The 17,720-nt window shown below is 38.0% G+C and overlaps 2 protein-coding genes across 4 annotated transcripts in view; one reads left to right on the forward strand and one right to left on the reverse strand.

Moving 5' to 3' along the window:
• Positions 1-1,173: 1,173 nt before the first annotated feature.
• METTL18 (methyltransferase 18, RPL3 N3(tau)-histidine) lies at positions 1,174-3,585 on the reverse strand. 3 transcript variants are annotated; one of them, XM_061382568.1, is made up of 2 exons: positions 3,495-3,585; positions 1,174-2,555 (listed from the first exon to the last, which is right to left on the reverse strand). In XM_061382568.1, the coding sequence occupies exon 2, from the start codon at positions 2,341-2,343 to the stop codon at positions 1,222-1,224; it is 1,122 nt and encodes a 373-aa protein (XP_061238552.1). In that variant the 5' UTR covers positions 2,344-2,555; positions 3,495-3,585; the 3' UTR covers positions 1,174-1,221. The 3 variants fall into 3 exon arrangements, with proteins under 3 accessions (XP_061238552.1, XP_061238551.1, XP_061238553.1); XM_061382567.1 differs by having other exon boundaries at positions 3,415-3,514; XM_061382569.1 differs by lacking the exon at positions 3,495-3,585 and adding an exon at positions 2,859-3,386.
• FIRRM (FIGNL1 interacting regulator of recombination and mitosis) overlaps positions 3,552-17,720 on the forward strand; it is a 51,075-nt gene continuing 36,906 nt past the window's right edge. The window contains exons 1-7 of the mRNA XM_061382570.1: positions 3,552-3,839; positions 9,672-9,711; positions 10,915-11,003; positions 12,393-12,497; positions 13,023-13,163; positions 14,229-14,394; positions 17,243-17,327. Coding sequence (XP_061238554.1) covers positions 3,636-3,839; positions 9,672-9,711; positions 10,915-11,003; positions 12,393-12,497; positions 13,023-13,163; positions 14,229-14,394; positions 17,243-17,327 — 830 coding nt within the window. The 5' untranslated portion in view covers positions 3,552-3,635. The remainder of the gene's footprint in view (positions 3,840-9,671; positions 9,712-10,914; positions 11,004-12,392; positions 12,498-13,022; positions 13,164-14,228; positions 14,395-17,242; positions 17,328-17,720) is intronic.

A 17,720-nucleotide genomic window follows, 5' to 3' on the forward strand; every position in this document is an offset into this window, starting at 1 on the left:
GTGGCACAATAGTTATAGATAGTAAGGTTGAAAAATGAAATGTTAGTCACTCAGTCGTAGACGACGCTTTGTTACCCCAAGGACTGTAGCCCGCCAGGCTCATCTACCCATGGAATTCTCCAGGTAAGAACATTGAAGTGGATTGCCATTCCCTTTTCCAGGGATCTTTCCGACCCAGAAATTTAACCTGGATCTCTAGCATTGCAGTTATAAATAGTAAGGTATAGATTCCAATTTCAGGTACGTTAAGTGTGAAAAATTTTGCATTAAAATAAAAAATACTTTATCTCTTCTTCTCTTCCCTATTACTTAAAGAATGAAGAATCTTTACTCCTTAGAGTCTGAAATTGTGTTTCCTATTCTTTTTCCTACCAAGACCCTAGGATCTCCTACTTACTTGGCTACAAAAGGGCTACAAGCACTGTAAGCTTTCTGTATCACTTTTATACTATCATGATTCCTTTATCTATTCCATCTCAGTGTGAATTCAACTGCTCAGCATTTTGATTCTTGTTATATAAGATAAATGAATATTTTAAAAGCCCAAACCTCTTCCTAGTTACTTAACACCTCTGATCTAGTATTTAGGTTCAGAACCATTCAGTAATGCATATGTACACCTTTGGGCTTTCCAGATGGCTCTAGTTGTAAAGAACTCACCTGCCAATGCAGGAAAGGTAAGAGATGGGGGTTCCATCCCTGGGTCAGGAAGATCCCCTGAAGGAGGGCCTGGCAACCCACTCCAGGATTCTTGCCTGGAAAACCTCATGGACAGAGGAGTCTTGCAGGCTAGTTTATGGGGTCACAAAGAGTTGGACATGACTGAAGCAACTTAGCACACATGCATGCCTTTTAAGTGAAAAGCATGGTGATTGACCAGGCACTCCATGGGAACAGAAACTGACAAAGCCTGCGAAGAAATTCGAATGTGAAGTAAGAAATGGCAAATTTATGTGCTAAAGGTGGTAGAAAGGTTAAATAGAATGAAAGTGAAGAGTAGAAAACTTTCTCACAAAATTACTTCCTAGGAAATCTCTTCAAATGCTCAGAAACACTGTTCTCTCAGTCTCACCAACAAGTAAAGTGTTAATATAGTTGGTCTCTTATTTGGCTAAACAAAATTAAACAAACATAATAATTTCAGAAATAATAGAAATCAGAAATCATTCAAAATAAGGTTTTAGTTATTCCGTTTATTTCACTTAGGACGCTCAGTGGACATTAAGTGGGGTACTTAAAAGTCATTTCAATTAGGCATCTCTTTAGTCCTTCATCGATTATTTCAAGTGTTCTAGTCTCAAATACATTCCTTTCTTCTACAAACTTCTGAAAGAGATGAGTACCTCCACCCACACCAAAATAATGTACTTTGCTGGCCAAAAGCACCTGCCCATTTTTATCTAACAATCTAAGGAATGTTTGGTGCAAAGGAACATAATAATCTGGATTGTAAATCGTTTCTGAAGTAAGAATGAGATCATATTTTTCAAAGAGTTTTTCACTGCTCAGTATAAGCTTACAAAACTCAGACCACTCCCCTGAAAAGAAGCGGCATTTACATAGCTGTTGTGCTACTGTTGATCTCCTGAGTCTTTTCACATCTGGTTCATTTACATCATTTTCTTCATCTTCCAAAGTCAAGTTGGCCACTACATTAGGTAAGGTTACTTCATCAATCACCACACTGTTATAATCTTGAAAATGAATTTCTTTGGCACCTCCCTTGAGTGCCATTATACCCAGCAACCCTGATCCACAACCGAGATCCAACACTTTTTTCCCAGCAAATTTCACTTTGGCCTTTGTCAAATATGCCATGAGGTCAAAGGTACACTCCCAGATTTTCAAGCCTCCTTCATAAACACCTGAAATCAGGTCAGAGTGAGAAGAAAAGCTTTTTGAAATGATATTTTCTCCAGGGAAGTTCTCTTTCAACAAGGTGGTTTTCATTATTGATATGTTAACGTGTTGGAGACCTGGTAATGTTTCTGTGACTTTATTTTCTAACACTGTCTTTAAATCTTTAGGCACAGCATGCTCTTTGGCAACTTTCAAGCAGGGCTTTTCCTCATGTGGTTCCAAGTTACTTGAACTGTTAGCTGCACCAAATGAGCTGTCTGGGTCTTGAGAGGGAGCCTCATTTCTCTCTGACTTATGTTCCCACAAATGGTCCTGCAGCAAGTCAGATTGTTCTGTGGAACATTTTTTGTCTCTGTGTGTACCTTTTTGTCTTTCTGAGACTAAAGACTCTTTTGAAGAATGTAGGGCCAAAGCTCCATCTCCAAGAGGTGTTAATTCATCTTCCAGATGGTCTTCTATAGTGAAATTAAATTGAAAAGTCATTCTCTCATAAAATGCACACAAACGTTAAACTTCAAGGAAGCTTCTTCAACTTCTGGATAAAACTGATGACACACATATAAACCTGCCTCAATTAATTATTCTGTTAGTTTTGCTGAAGGTCTATTTCTCTTTAGCTGCATATACAGTTATAAATATTCAGAGCTATTTCCAAATGACTTTCAAGAGGTCTTTGCTCTTCTTTCAGTGCAGCTCTAGAGAAAAAAAAAGAAAATTGTTATTAAGAAGCAAAGTGACACATTTCATTTAAATTTAATACTAAACATTCCACCCTCCCCCACGAACAGCTTTTCTATGAAAGCTGTGGAGAGAGAGGGAGACAGATTTGGAAACACACACAGCCTTCAGGGTTCAAAAGCTGAAGATAATAAACTCTAAAAACAAACAAAAGAACAGCAGCAGCAGCAACAATTAAAAACAATACAGTCTGAAATTCTCGAGCAGAAAATGATCAGCTTAGCGATTGTCACGACCCTGCCCAAACATATAATATTTACCTCTTAAACTGCCAGAATCTCTTCAGTCTGTTACCGTTTCATGTAACAGGACTTCAAGATTGAATCTTGCTGAATGAGCATCCCTTTAAAAACATGCACAGCTATGCTGATGTGTGTAAATTCACCCAAATGACCTAACTACAAACACTTAGCCGAGATCAGCAGCCCTAAGTGTACGGAGTGAGGTAACTCTGGAGTAATTAGTAAAGATTAGCTTGACACAAAATAAGGGTACTGAACCGTGTGGAGAGGCCTGTAGAAAATGGAAGCAACTTAATCAAGAGGGTCTTCTCTGTATCTACTGTGCTAGACACTTAATATATACCATCAGTTCAATCTGCACACCAATTCTGACAGGTGGGTCTCTAGCCCCATTACACAAGATATAAAGTAGGGTCAACATATTAAGTGGGTAGGTCGGCGCCTGTTTCTATCCCACTTCACCGCGGGACTTGTCATTCCTGGCCGCATGCCTAGGTCAAACCCAACCCCAGATGTGCAACCAAAAAGCCCCACGGGATGGAAGGTTGTAAATCTGGGGACTCTCGGCCCTCACCTCCCCCACAGCGTCTCAAAGCAACGTTGACAGTTATCCAAACTTGGAGATGCTCACCGCCCGACAGACTCCCTACTCACCTCGCGGAGAACGCCGGCCAGACTCGCCAGACCGGAAACGTGCACCAGTGAATCGAGTCCTCCCCAGGCCAGACAAGCCCGGCTTTCTTCCCAGTCGTGCGGGGCCCGGGCTCACCAAGGAAAGCGGCGCCCTTCTTCTCTATGGTCTTGGTTCGCAAGGCCTGCCGGGACGGTGGGAGTTTCCGGTCTTGGTTCTGGCGGGAGTGTTTTGAAGCTTTGGTGCTGGGCGAAAGCATGTCTCAGGAACGCGCTGTCCCGGAGAGCGCGGTTCCACTGGAAGAAATAAGTAGCTGGCCGGAGGAACTATGCCGCCGGGAATTGCCGTCTGTCCTGCCTCGGCTCCTTATATCCTTTACTGTCATTTCCACCTGGAGAGGGCTGTGGGGCCGGTCTCCAACTTTCTGTCTCATCTAACCGGCTTTTGGGCCTTGCTGGGTCCATGCGGCTTCAACCTTCTCCGCTCTCTGTTGACAGCGAGATGAGTAAGCGAGGAAATGAAGGGCGAGCGAGAGCCGTGGGTGCTGAGGCCAAAGTCACGCTTGGCTTTGGCATTCGGAGGGCTCTCGGGTGTTCTTACAATGGTTTTCGGCAGTGGATATGGCGTTTTCTTCCACTCCTCTGAGCCTTCAGGTTGCTCTGTATGTGCAGTTAAGTGTCATTACTTTTGCTTGGTGGAGAGCGGGGGAGACAGGAACTTAGCCTTGAGCTGTAAGGTGAGCCGACTCTGGATGAAGTAGAGGAGAGCGAGATACTCCGAGCGCTCATCTCTAAAATGGGCGGTGATAGTGAATACCTTCCTCCACTATTTTGAGAATCGAATTAAAGGACGTAGTTCTGCCATGCTGCCAGGTCTGTAAAAGATGTTAAGCAAATTCAAATGTTATTCCCGTCCGGTTTTCAAACTTCTTGGTTTATTGCTGGTGAGAAGTTGCTTCGTTTACTAATTGGCTTTCATGTGCTGCGTTTGAGGTACTTAATGACTCTTTTGTTCAGGTGCAGACCGTTTAGTAGTTGAATCCCTTTTTGGTTGTAAATGTATGTGGAGGCCTAGCCCTTCGTGTGGGGGAAGGCAATGGCACCCCACTCCAGTACTCTTGCCTGGAAAATCCCATGGATGGAGGAGCCTGGTAGGCTGCAGTCCATGGGGTCGCTAAGAGTCGGACGCCACTGAGCGACTTCCCTTTCACTTTTCACTTTCATGCATTGGAGAAGGAAATGGCAACCCACTCCAGTGTTCTTCTTGCCTGGAGAATCCCAGGGACGGGGGAGCCTGGTGGGCTGCCATCTATGGGGTCTCACAGAGTCAGACACGACTGAAGTGACTTAGCAGCAGCAGCAGCCCTTCACGTTAAAGGGTAGCTTTTTTTTTTTTTTTAACAGCTTTGAGCACAGAAAACTTAAAACTGCACTCAAAAACAAGGCCTTCACTTGAGAAATTCTGAACACTGCACAAATAATTTTTTACAGATAAAGCCAAATGTAGGTATTACTGTCACAAAGAAATCCCACTTCAGTGCCAAAGCCCTTTCTTAGTTGTTGTGCAGATACGGAATTTCTGTCCTAAAAGATTTTTGATTTCTGCAGCTAATAGCCATCCTTATCCTCAAAAACTTTTATAATGTACATAATACACAGCAGGCCGGGTGTTAGGCTTAGGGGGAACAAAGAGCATGGTTCCTCTCCCCCCCGTCCCCCCCCCTCAAGCTTATAGGGGATTTCAGTAATTGAAAGTAAAAATTTTTATTCCCACCCCCCCCCCCCAAAAAGTCAACATTCCCTCCTGGTTTTCATCTCAAACTTAAAATTCAAAAGAACCATAACCTGTTCTTTTGATGAAATTTTAAGTTTCATCTCAAAATTTGAAAGAACCTAAACCCCTAGGCTTCTTAAACGGTTTCACAAGCCAAAACCTTTAATCAAGTTCTTTCATTTCTGCCCTCAGACTGTATTTTGAATCCATCATCCCCATTTCCTGCCACTGCTCCAAACCCCCATAACCTCTCATCTGGGCTGTAGTTAATAGTTCTTTTGCTTCTACTCATGTCCTTTTATAGTCTCCCCCAAAAAAGTTCATATTGAGAAACATGTCATTTCCTTTTTAAGGCACCCCTTACCACAAAGGCTTCTTAACAAATTAGGAATAAAATCTAAACTTTTACTTTCAGGTCTCCTCATGTTCTAAGCCTTGTCCTCTCCTACTTAGCTCACTACATTCTAACCAGAGATACATGAAGGTCACCTACCTTAGGATCTTCATGTTTGTTGATGTTCCATGTAGCTCTTCTCCCAGTCTTTGGTAGGTCTCATTATTCAGGTTTCAGCTCATATGTCACCTACTCAGGTAAGCCGTTTTCAGAGCCCTCAGTTTTAGGTGGTTTCCCCAAACCCAGTCAGTAATACTTACCACATTGCTCTGTTCAGTTTTCTAAAGAGCAGTCAGATCGTTAATAGAAATTATGTTGTTTACTTTGTTTCCTTTTAGCTTTTCCTCACTATACTGTAAAGTTCATAAAGGCAGGAATTTTGTTTTCACTGCATTGTCTCCAGCACTTAGAATAGTTCCTGGCATATAGTAAGCATTCAGTGAAGGGCTAAAAAATTTTGTCATGTTTTAAAATGGCCTGAAGTCTCATTATATAATTTTGTTTTTCAGCTTTTGGTTTTACTACAGCACTTTTAACAAATGAAAGATATTTTCTATAAATCCACAGTTCTGTCACCCAAACGTTATTATTTTTATTGTTTGCATTTTACATGTTATTTTTCAGTCTTTGCCTGCATGTCTGCATAATCATAACTGAAGTTTAAATTTTGGAAGAGGTTAAATTTTTTTTTTACCTTTCCTAAAATTTATACATGAGGCAGATTCTGCCCAGTTTGAACTAAATTAGTTCTACTGAACTAAAATGAGTTAGTGACCATGCCTCATTTTGATTGCTGCTGTAAGATATGTAGTTGCAAAGTAAGATTTCAGAAAAAGAATGACTTCTTATATTACTGTGATGGGGTTGTGTTTTTTTAATTTTTCTGATTGACACATGCTTTAATAATTCTTATATTATTTTTACAGTAAAAACTTTCTAACAATTATTCTTAATGGTTTGAAAGTGTATAGTTTATAATGTGATTACTGTTAACTTTTACAGTGCATATAGGATAGTTTATTATCATGTATTTGTAAGCTCCTATTTGCAGAAGAGTTTCAGTCTGATAAGGTGCTAAGATAGATATGCTAATAACATGAAAAGAAAGTAGAAAATGATTGGTGACAGGTGTAGATACAGTACTATAGAAGTGCTAAGGAGAAATAAATTTGTTTCAGAAACCATGGATTATTATGGACTGTTTCTCATCTGTCAGAAATATGTCATAATTACATATAGTTCGAAGAGATAAGTTTATCCTAGAGCATTTTGAAAATACTTCCTTAAAGTATTTTCATTCTATAGTTTGTTAGCTTAATAAGCATTACTTTTTTAAAAGCAAAATTAAGCCAGTAATTTGAGTCTCATCTTAGTCTCTTATTATCATTGCTTAAACTTCAAGAAAGGTCTTTTGAAACACTGTTCTCAGTAGTGAATATTTTACTCAGTTCAGTTGCTCAGTCGTGTCCGACTCTTTGCGACCCATGGACTGTAGTACGCCAGGCCTCTCTGTCCATCCACAACAACTGAAGTTTACTCAAACTCATGTCCATTGAGTCAGTGATGCTATCTAACCATCTCATTCTCTGTCATCCCCTTCTCCTCCCACCTTCAATCTTACCCAGCATCAGGGTCTTTTCAAATGAGTTAGCTCTTCATATCAGGTGGCCATACTTTGGAGTTTCAGCTTCAATATCAGTCCTTCCAGTGAACATTCAGGACTGATTTCCTTTAGGATGGCCTGGTTGGATCTCCTTGCAGTCCAAGGGACTCTCAAGAGTCTTCTCCAACACCACCAGTTCAAAAGCATCAATTCTTTGGCACTCAGCTTTCTTTATAGTCCAACTTTCACGTCCATACATGACTACTGGAAAAAACATAGCCTTGACTAGACAGACCTTGTTGGAAAAGTAATGTCTCTGCTTTTTAATGTGCTGTCTAGGTTGGTCATAACTTTTCCTTCCAAGGAGTAAGCGTCTTTTAATTTCATGGCTGCAGTCACCATCTGCAGTAATTTTGGAGCCCTCAAAAATAAAGTCTGTCACTTGTTTCCACTGTTTCTCCATCTATTTGCCATGAAGTGATGGGACCAGATGCCATGATCTTAATTTTCTGCATCTTGAGCTTTAAGCCAACTTTTTCACTCTCCTCTTTCACTTTCATCAAGAGGCTCTTTAGTTCTTCACTTTCTGCCATAAGGGTGGTGTCATCTGCATATCTGAGGTTATTGATATTTCTCCTGGCAGTCTTGATTCCAGCTTGTGCTTCTTCAGCCCAGCGTTTGTCATGATGTACTCTGCATATAAGTTAAATAAGCAGGGTGACAATATACAGCCTTGACTTACTCCTTTTCCCATTTGGAATCAGTCTGTTGTTCCATGTCCAGTTCTAACTGTTGCTTCCTGACCTGCATACAGATTTCTCAAGAGGCAGATCAGGTGGTCTGGTATTCCCATCTCTTTCAGAATTTTCCACAGTTGATTGTGATCCACACAGTCAAAGGCTTTGGCATAGTCAATAAAGCAGAAATAGATGTTTTTCTGTTTCTCTCTTGCTTTTTCCATGATCCAGCAGATGTTGGCAATTTGATCTCTGGTTCCTTTTCTAAAACCAGCTTGAACATCAGGAAGTTCACGGTTCACATATTGTTTAAGCCTGGCTTGGAGAATTTTGAGCATTACTTTACTAGTATGTGAGATGAGTGCAATAGTGCAGTAGTTTGAGCATTCTTTGACTTTGTCTTTCTTAGAGATTGGAATAAAAACTGACCTTTTCCAGTCCCGTGGCCACTGCTGAGTTTTCCAAATTTGCTGGCATATTGAGTGCAGCACTTTCACAGCATCATCTTTCAGGATTTGAAATTGCTCAACTGGAATTCCATCACCTCCACTAGCTTTGTTCATAGTGATGCTTCCTAAGTCCCACTTGACTTCACATTCCAGGATGTCTGGCTCTAGGTGACTGATCACACCATCGTGATTATCTGGGTCATGAAAATCTTTTTGTACAGTTCTGTGTATTCTTACCACCTCTTCTTAATATCTTCTGCTTCTGTTAGGTCCATACCATTTCTGTCCTTTATTGAACTCATCTTTGCATGAGATATTCCCTTGGTATCTTTAATTTTCTTGAAGAGATCTCTAGTCTTTCCCATTCTATTGTTTTCTAATATTTCTTTGCACTGATCACTGGGGTAGGTTTTCTTATTGCTCCTCGCTGTTTGGAACTCTGCATTCAGATGCTTATATCTTTCCTTTTCTCCTTTGCTTTTCTCTTCTCTTCTTTTCACAGCTATTTGTAATGCCTCCTCAGACAGCCATTTTGTTTTTTTGCATTTCTTTTTCTTGGTGATGTTCTTGATCCCTGTCTCCTGCACAATGTCATGAACCTCCGTCCATAGTTCATCAGGTACTCTTGTCTATCAAATCTAGTCCCTTAAATCTGTTTCTCACTTCCACTGTATAATTGTTAGGGATTTGATTTAGGTCACCTGAATGGTCTAGTGGTCACCTGAATGGTCTAGTGGTTTTCCCTACTTTCTTCAATTTAAGTCTGAATTTGGCAATAAGGAGTTCATGATCTGAGCCACAATCAGCTCCCGGTCTTGTTTTTGCTGACTGTATAGAGCTTCTCCGTCTTTGCTTGCAAAGAATATAATCAGTCTGATTTCAGTGTTGACCATCTGGTGATGTCCATGTGTAGAGGCTTCTCTTGTGTTGTTGGAAGAGGGTGTTTACTATGACCAGTGCATTCTCTTGGCAGAACTCTCTTAACCTTTGTCCTACTTCATTCTGTACTCCAAGGCCAAATTTGCCTATTACTCCAGGTGTTTCTTGACTTCCTACTTTTGCATTCCAGTCCCTATAATGAAAAGGACATCTTTTTTGTGTGTTAATTCTGGAAGGTCTTGTAGGTCTTCATAGAACCATTCAACTTCAGCTTCTTCAGCGTTACTGGTCGGGGCATAGACTTGGATTACTGTGATATTGAACATCTTAATACTATAATACTAGTTCTCCCTTAATTTTTTTACTCTATGTATCAGCATTCTGACAATTGGATTGAGCATATTCGTAAGTAAAATTGTCTTAATTGTATGATTGCTTTGATGTCATTAAAGCTTAAGTCCCACATCTCAATACAGTTTCATATTCCTTTTCAATTCCTTATTCTTCCTGTTGTATGGTTACAACTTTTGTTATCTTCAGTTAGTTAAAATGACCAATTACCTCAAATTATAGTACTTAAAAAGTTTTAAATTTCAGTCTGCATAGATACCAAAAGTGTTCTATTTGATAACGTGTGATAAGCACAATGTACATTTTAAATATTAGTTGTTAAGCTGGTTAGACCTATAAAAAACATAATTTGCAGTCTACTGAATAACCTTCAACCTCTTTATTTGTGTAGTGTTAGTTAGGAAATACTTTGTAAGCTACAAAAAGCTGCTTGTTTAGGCATGACTAATTTGTTATTTGGAAAAGTTGACTTTAACCTCATCTGTCTTCATTACTCTTACTTGATGTTATTTACTTATTTACTTAGAAAAAGAGGTAGAGAATTAAGACTATCCTTTCTAGTTTCCCCATATATTTTGAGTTCTTTCTATTTACGTTTCACTTGATTGTGGAATTTGCTTACAATCTTGAACCTATGTGCTGCATATGGGCATATGGAGTCTAATTTTTTTTAAGTAACAGTTATTTTTTTATCCTGAGGTTAAGAGTTATGCACATTCAGTATAGAAAATTTGTTAACATGCAGAAAAACAGAATAATAAAACAATTATGAATCTGAAATATTTCAGATTTTGGCTTAAGACATCCTCATCTTGATTCTGTATATTCCTGCTAGCTTATCTGTGTATTATTCTTTGTATATACATGTTTATATATATATATATTAAAATTAGAATTATACCATTTGAAACTCTCTTCATTTTAGCTTAAAGTATTGTGGACATTTTATCATTGTTTTACATAATCTCTAACAAATGTTTTAATGATCACAGATCCTATTCAGTAGATGTACTTCATCCATTAACTAATCCTCAATTACTGAACATATAGGTTGGGTTTTTTTTTTTTTTAATTTTGCTATTATTTCAGGTTATTTAATTGTTAATAGTTTCTCCACATAGACTATGGCATTTTGAAACTGTTCAAAGCTTTTGGTTGGTAGTACTTAAATATGCTTGCATTGGGAATGGATAGTAATCTTTGTTGGCTGATGTGACTTAATATTGTTAGAAAATATATTACTATTTTCTTTTATAGAAATTCTGAAAATTATTGTGGAAATGTTTTTACCTCATATGAACCACCTGACATTGGAACAGACTTTCTTTTCACAAGTGCTGCCAAAGGTATAGTACTACTATCTTAATTAATCTACATGTTATCAAGGCTAGTAAAATGTATCCTCAGTTTTAGGCCATTTATTCTTAATTTCTTAATGTATCACATGCTTGAAATACAAATAAAACAGTTAAAAATGATTTCATGTGAGAATATAATGGTGTTAGTATGATTGTTAGGTGAATAAACAACTTATGTTTTTGGAGAGTATGGATTTTTTACTAATTGAATTTTTATTATTTGTAGTTAATTTTAAATACTCTTGTTATTTTTAAAGCTATTCATTGAAAATTGGGATGGATGATGAAGTTAATTAAGTCTCTTTTTGTATCTTTTCTATACAGTTTATTAATAATTGTTAAATTTCATTGTCTGGAAAAATGAAGCTAGAATTTATCAAAGCAGCCTTAGAATAAAAATGGCTGGAATATTGGTAAAATCAAGTAAATTAAGAGGAAGCATCAAATTCACCACTGCATTGCTACTTTTTAGATATATGTGGTATACCTTTTCTCTGAAAAGCAGAGTCATTACTTTTTTTTTTATTATGAGAACTAAAGGTACTTTGCTGACAAAATGAGATATTTTTGTGTGATAACTTATCTCTTATTAGAATGGACTTCTAAGTGTAGCTTTGAAGCAAATAGTTATCAAAACTCCTTTTACTCATTCACTCAGTTCTCTAAAAAGATTCTTAAAATTTGTTCTTGATACCAAAAAAGGTCCAGCTAACCTATGGATGAAAAGGAGATGTTGAGTGTTAACAGGCCTAAGGGAAACAGTATCCTCTTTAATTATAGTGTGTTGTCAACTATGATTATTCTTGTAGTGTAGTGTTTAGGCCACTTAACTTGTTTAGATTTTAATTTGGCTAACTTTTCAGACAAAAACACTTAGTTCTGAGGTTATGTACTGTGTCTCTAATCTAGGAATGGTATTTTGAGCTGGTCAAAAATGGAAACTGGATAAAAAACAAGTAAATAGGTAATTCAACACAGATTCATTACCACTACCAGAAAATATCCTTTTAATGTTCACATGGATGTTCATTGGTTAAGATCATCATCTTTTATTTAAGTGTAAGAGTAGCACTTTTGTTACAACACCAAAAAGTGAACTTTGAGTGATTTCTTTATGGATATTATTACAGAAATGGAAGACATCAATTTTTGTTGAAGACTTTGTATTTTTCAAAGAGATTATATTGCAGAAACACTATACAAAAAATACTATACACACACACACATTATTAACTGTATTAGGTACAGTTATTATACTGGACAATATCCTGTGGCTATTAATAATGCAAAATCAAGTCAATTTTTTTCTTGAACGGTGTGTCTTTCTTTTCTAGTGACTTCTATTACTGCTGTTTATGACCTGCTTTGTTTTCACAGACTGTGAGATTATTTGATGACATGATGTATGAGTTAACCAGTCAAGCAGGAGAACTGTCAAGCCAAAATTTAGAAATCCAGAGCACTCTAAGAAATATTTTACAAGTATGTCAAGTATATTAGGAAGGGGGGTGGGGCAGAACTTCAAGAATGTGAGAATTTTTATACTAATATTAGCTGTATACTGTTTATATAATGGCCCAATGCTAGAATTAAATTTATAGAATTAAAGATAGGAAGATATTGCAAAAGGCATAAATGAATTTTTATAAAATTTTGTGCTTAATAAACATCTAAACTTGTATAAGTTTAGACAAGTAATAAACTAGTGTAAAACAAATATAATCAAGATATCATGCCCTATCTATAATTCCAAGGCATATGTGTAGAACACCTGCCATATACTTTGATGTGTGGGTTAGTATGCCAACTTCTTTTTTTTAACCAAATGTATAGCCAGTTTTAATATTTGTAATTCTGATAGACTAAAGTTATGTGTAAGGGGGAACAGAGGGTCCGTTTTGTTCATTGCTATATCCCTAGTATACTAGTTCAGTTCAGTTTAGTCGCTCAGTCGTGACTGATGCACAGAAAATACGTTCTGAGTGAAACTTCTTTCCTTATTTCCAGACAATGGTACAGCTATTAGGAGCTCTTACTGGATGCGTTCAGCATGTCTGTGCCACTCAGGAATCCGTCATTCTAGAAAATATTCATAGTCTTCCCTCCTCAGTCCTACATGTAATCAAAAGTACATTTGTACATTGTAAGGTGAGTAATGGGTCTAAGTACACTTTAAATGGCCTAGAATCCATGAGCAAAGGGCCTGAATTGGTAGTGTTTATGTTTGTTCATGGGAGAAGGCAATGGCACCCCACTCCAGTACTGTTGCCCGGAAAATCCCATGGATGGAGGAGCCTGGTAGGCTGCAGTCCATGGGGTCACTAAGAGTCAGACACGACTGAGCAACTTCACTTTCACTTTCCACTTCCATGCATTGGAGAAGGAAATGGCAACTCACTCCAGTGTTCTTGCCTGGAAAATCCCATGGACGGAGGAGCCTGGTAGGCTGCAGTCCATGGGGTCGCACAGAGTCAGACATGACTGAAGCGACTTGGCAGCAGCATGTTTGTTCATAAGCTTACATTTATCCTGTATTATTGCAATGGGTTTTTCCACAGAGCAAACAGCATGTATGTAAATATTTGTTTCAAAATAAGTAGTTGTAGAGAAATCTTACAAAGGGGGCGCTTGCAGTTTCCTTGTTGTTGTCTTATTCTGTTTCCTCTTGATAAGGAAAGAAGTGATAAGGATTCATGTTGAGTCACAGGGATCCTGAAATAGTTCTGTCGTGGCATTGGTGACTCAGGTGAATTCCTTAACAATTAGTTGCCTATAAAAGGACCTTGACCTTTATTTAGTCCTGTGGCAGCTTTAAAGCAGAAAAGCTGGCCTAGGATTTGTGGGTCACAGGCAATTTTGATAATGCTGTTTGTTGGATAATGCTGTTGTTGGGTGATAATGCTGTTTGTTGTTACCTAATCCTTCTCTTTGGTGATAGGGTACTAAAATGTCATGCCATGGACCTAGTGTTATTAATCTTCTTTTTTGTTCTATATTTGTAAGATCTTAGAAGTCAGAGGTTGTATTTTATACATGCCTGCATCTCTCAAAGTACACTATATATGATGAAAGTTCATTAAGCATTTCTTTAATGAATATGTCATTCAGTAAAAATATTAAATTTATAAGCTCTGATAGAATGAGTTAAAATAAATTTGGCTCCTGAGCCTTCTCTGATTTGCTTTTTTCCTCTCGTTATTTTTTTGTGATCAGAATAGTGAATCTGTCTATTCTGGGCGTCTACACCTAGTCGCAGACCTTCTGCAGGCTCTTTTTAAGGAAGCCTATTCTCTTCAGAAGCAGCTCATGGAACTGCTGGATATGGTGTGCATGAACCCTTTAATAGATGAGCATGATGATATTTTGAATATGGTAGTAGGTGAGTGAGGAAAACTTACTACTTGGTATGTGATGTATATTGACTATAAACCATGCATCAACTAAATTACTGAACCCAATCATTGTTTCTAATTAGCGATTCATGATATTAAATTTATAAAAAAATTTAAATCCTACCCAATAAACTTTTAATCTTTTCAATTTTTAGATTTTGTAAAGTTGATATTTGATGCATTAACAGATTTATATATTTGGTGATTTTCCCTACTTTTTCTTCAATTTAAGTCTGAATTTGTCAATAAGGAGTTCATGATCTGAGCCACAGTCATCTCCTGGTCTTGTTTTTGCTGACTGTATAGAGGTTGTCCATCTTTGGTTGCAAAGAATATAATCAGTCTGATTTTGGTATTGACCATCTGGTGATGTCCGCTGCTTTATTGACTACACCAAAGCCTTTGACTGTGTGGATCACAACAAACTGTGGAAAATTCTTCAAGAGATGGGAATACCAGACAACCTCACCTGCCTCCTGAGAAATCTGTATGCAGGTCAAGAAGCAACAGTTAGAAATGGACATGGAACAACAGAGTCATTCCAAATAGGAAAAGGAGTATGTCAAGGCTGTATATTGTCACCTTGCTTATTTAACTTATATGCAGAGTACATGATGTGAAATGCTGGGATGGATGAAGCACAAGCTGGAATGAAGATTGCTGGGAGAAATATCATAACCTCAGACATGGAGATGACACCACCCTTATGGCAGACAGTGAAGAACTAAAGAGCCTCTTGATGAAGGTGAAAGAGGAGAGTGAAAAAGTTGGCCTAAAGCTCAACATTTAGAAAACTAAGATCGTGGCATCTGGTCCCATCACTTCATGGGAAATAGATGAGGAAAAAATGGAAACAGTGAGAGACTTTATTTTCTTGGGCTCCAAAATCACTGCAGAAGGTGATTGCAGCCATGAAATTAAAAGACGCTTACTCCTTGGAAGGGAAGCTATGATTAACCTAGACAGCATATTAAAAAGCAGAGACATTACTTTCCCAACAAAGGTCTGTCTAGTGAAAGCTATGGTTTTTCCAGTAGTCATGTATGGATGTGAGAGTTGGACTATAAAGAAAGCTGAGCACCAAAGAGTTGATGCTTTTGAACTGTGGTGTTGGAGAAGACTCTCTAGAGTCTCTTGGACTTCAAGGAGATCTAAGCAGTCCATCCTAAAGGAAATTAGTCCTGAATATTCATTGGAAGGACTGATGCTGAAGCTGAAACTACAATATGCTGGCCACCTGATTTGAAGAGCTGACTCATTTGAAAAGACACTGATGCTGGGAAAGATTGAATGCGGGAGGAGAAGGGGACGACAGAGGATGAGATGGTTGGATGGCATCACTGACTCAGTGGACATGAGTTTGAGTAAGCTCCAGGAGTTGGTGATGGACTGTGCTGCAGTCCATGGGGTTGCAAAGAGTCAGAGACAACTGAGCAACTGAACTGAACTGATATATTTAGTTAATGTTCAAAGTAGGTTGTTTCTCCACAGTGATTAGCAAAGAAAGCTGTGCAACCTTGTACCTTCTAAAGCAGTAGCTTTCAGAATTTTTAAGCTATAAATTCTTAGTAAGAAAGTTTTCATTCCTTCCTGAAACACATAAATACATGTGTATGTGTATGTTTGTGCATGTGTATGTATATACTACATTTATTTATTGTATGTGAAATAATGTACTCTATTATAGTCTATTTTATTTTTAAAAAGTGCTGATTGCTCCTTCATTCATTTCATCACTTGCCAAATGCATCATGACCCAGAGTTTAAGAAACAATACTCCATAAAGGCAAAGTTTGCATTCATAACTTCAGCATAAGGAGAGTAAGTTGGTTTTGTACAGTATTATAAGGTACCTTTTGCTCTGTAAAAACCACCCCAAAATCTGTTATATTGAAGCAACTACTAGGGAGTTCCTTGGGGGTCCAGTGGTTAGGACTTGGGGCTCTCATTGCCGGGGCCTGTGTTCAGTCCCTGGTGAGGGACTGAAAATCCTGCAAGCTGAGTGGCATAGCCCAAAAAAAATGAGAAGAAAAATAAAGCAATTACTGTTTCATTTATTCACAGTTCTGAGTATTTTTAGGCTGGGCTGAGGTGGGACAAGATTTCTCTGCTTCACAGGGTGTAACTGGCTCACCTGGGTGTTTGTGGCCATTGACCTTACTCATGAGTGGTTGTGAGCAGAGGGAGGAATAATGTGCTGAGTCAGCCATGTGTACCCCATCATCCAGCAGGTTAGCCTGGGATCAGCTACCTGCTGATAGCTTCAGGGGTTGTCAGAGCAGCAAGAGAGGGCAAGCCCCAGTAGTCAGGCACTTTAAAGTCTTTGCTTGCCTCACGTTTATTTTTGTCCTGTTGACCAAAGTAAGTTATATGGCCATGCCTGGGGTCTGTGGAAGGGAACTGCCCAAGCTCATGAACACAGATAGGGGGTTTATTGTGCTTACTTTTACAAATTATCTACTACAGGCAGAGTAGAAACCTTAATAAGTACTGTACAAATTTGTTTTGATTCTTCTTTGTTAGGTTTTCTTTCCTTAGGAATATATCATTTTTTATTAGAATCTCTGCAGAATATTTCAGTTATAATAGGGCACAAATTTTATTCCACTGAACATTTTTCATTTTATTTAGGTCATAGAGTAGCTATAAGCATCAAACTTAATTTTCCATATTTTATAAAAACTCTAAATCAAAAGTGTGACACTTTATTTTGATGTAATTTTTTAAAACTATATTACTTATTTTAACAAATGTTAAGATCATTCATTAGATATTTTTAAACTCACTCCATATAATATTTCAATGTCCTAAGAGTTCTGTTCTCTTTCCTTGTAGTTATTCATTCATTGTTGGATATCTGCTCTGTTATTTCCAGTATGGACCATGCATTTCATGCCAATACTTGGAAATTTATAATTAAGTAAGTTTTTGTTTTGTTTTTACTTTTTGTAATACATTTTCTATATCCAAAGTCTTAATTATTTGTAATTTTCTTAGATTGCATTTAAAACATTTTGTATGGGTTTGTGTAATATTTACTGACACTGCTCTCTGATAATCCAGATATTGTACATGTAACTCCCAAACTAAATCTTACTTCTTTATCCTGCCATCTCTAAAATTAAAAAAAAGTTCTACTCAGTTAGCTAGTATATCTGAAATAATAGGGCATGGGTCTTAACCACTTGCCTGCTGCTGCTGCTAAGTCACTTCAGTCGTGTCCGACTCTGTGCAACCCCACAGACTGCAGCCCACCAGGCTCCCCTGTCCCTGGGATGCTCCAGGCAAGAGCATCCAGGCAACACTGGAGTAG

The sequence above is a fragment of the Bos javanicus genome, chromosome 16 (genome assembly GCF_032452875.1).
Source record: "Bos javanicus breed banteng chromosome 16, ARS-OSU_banteng_1.0, whole genome shotgun sequence".
NCBI classification, from domain to species: domain Eukaryota; kingdom Metazoa; phylum Chordata; class Mammalia; order Artiodactyla; family Bovidae; genus Bos; species Bos javanicus.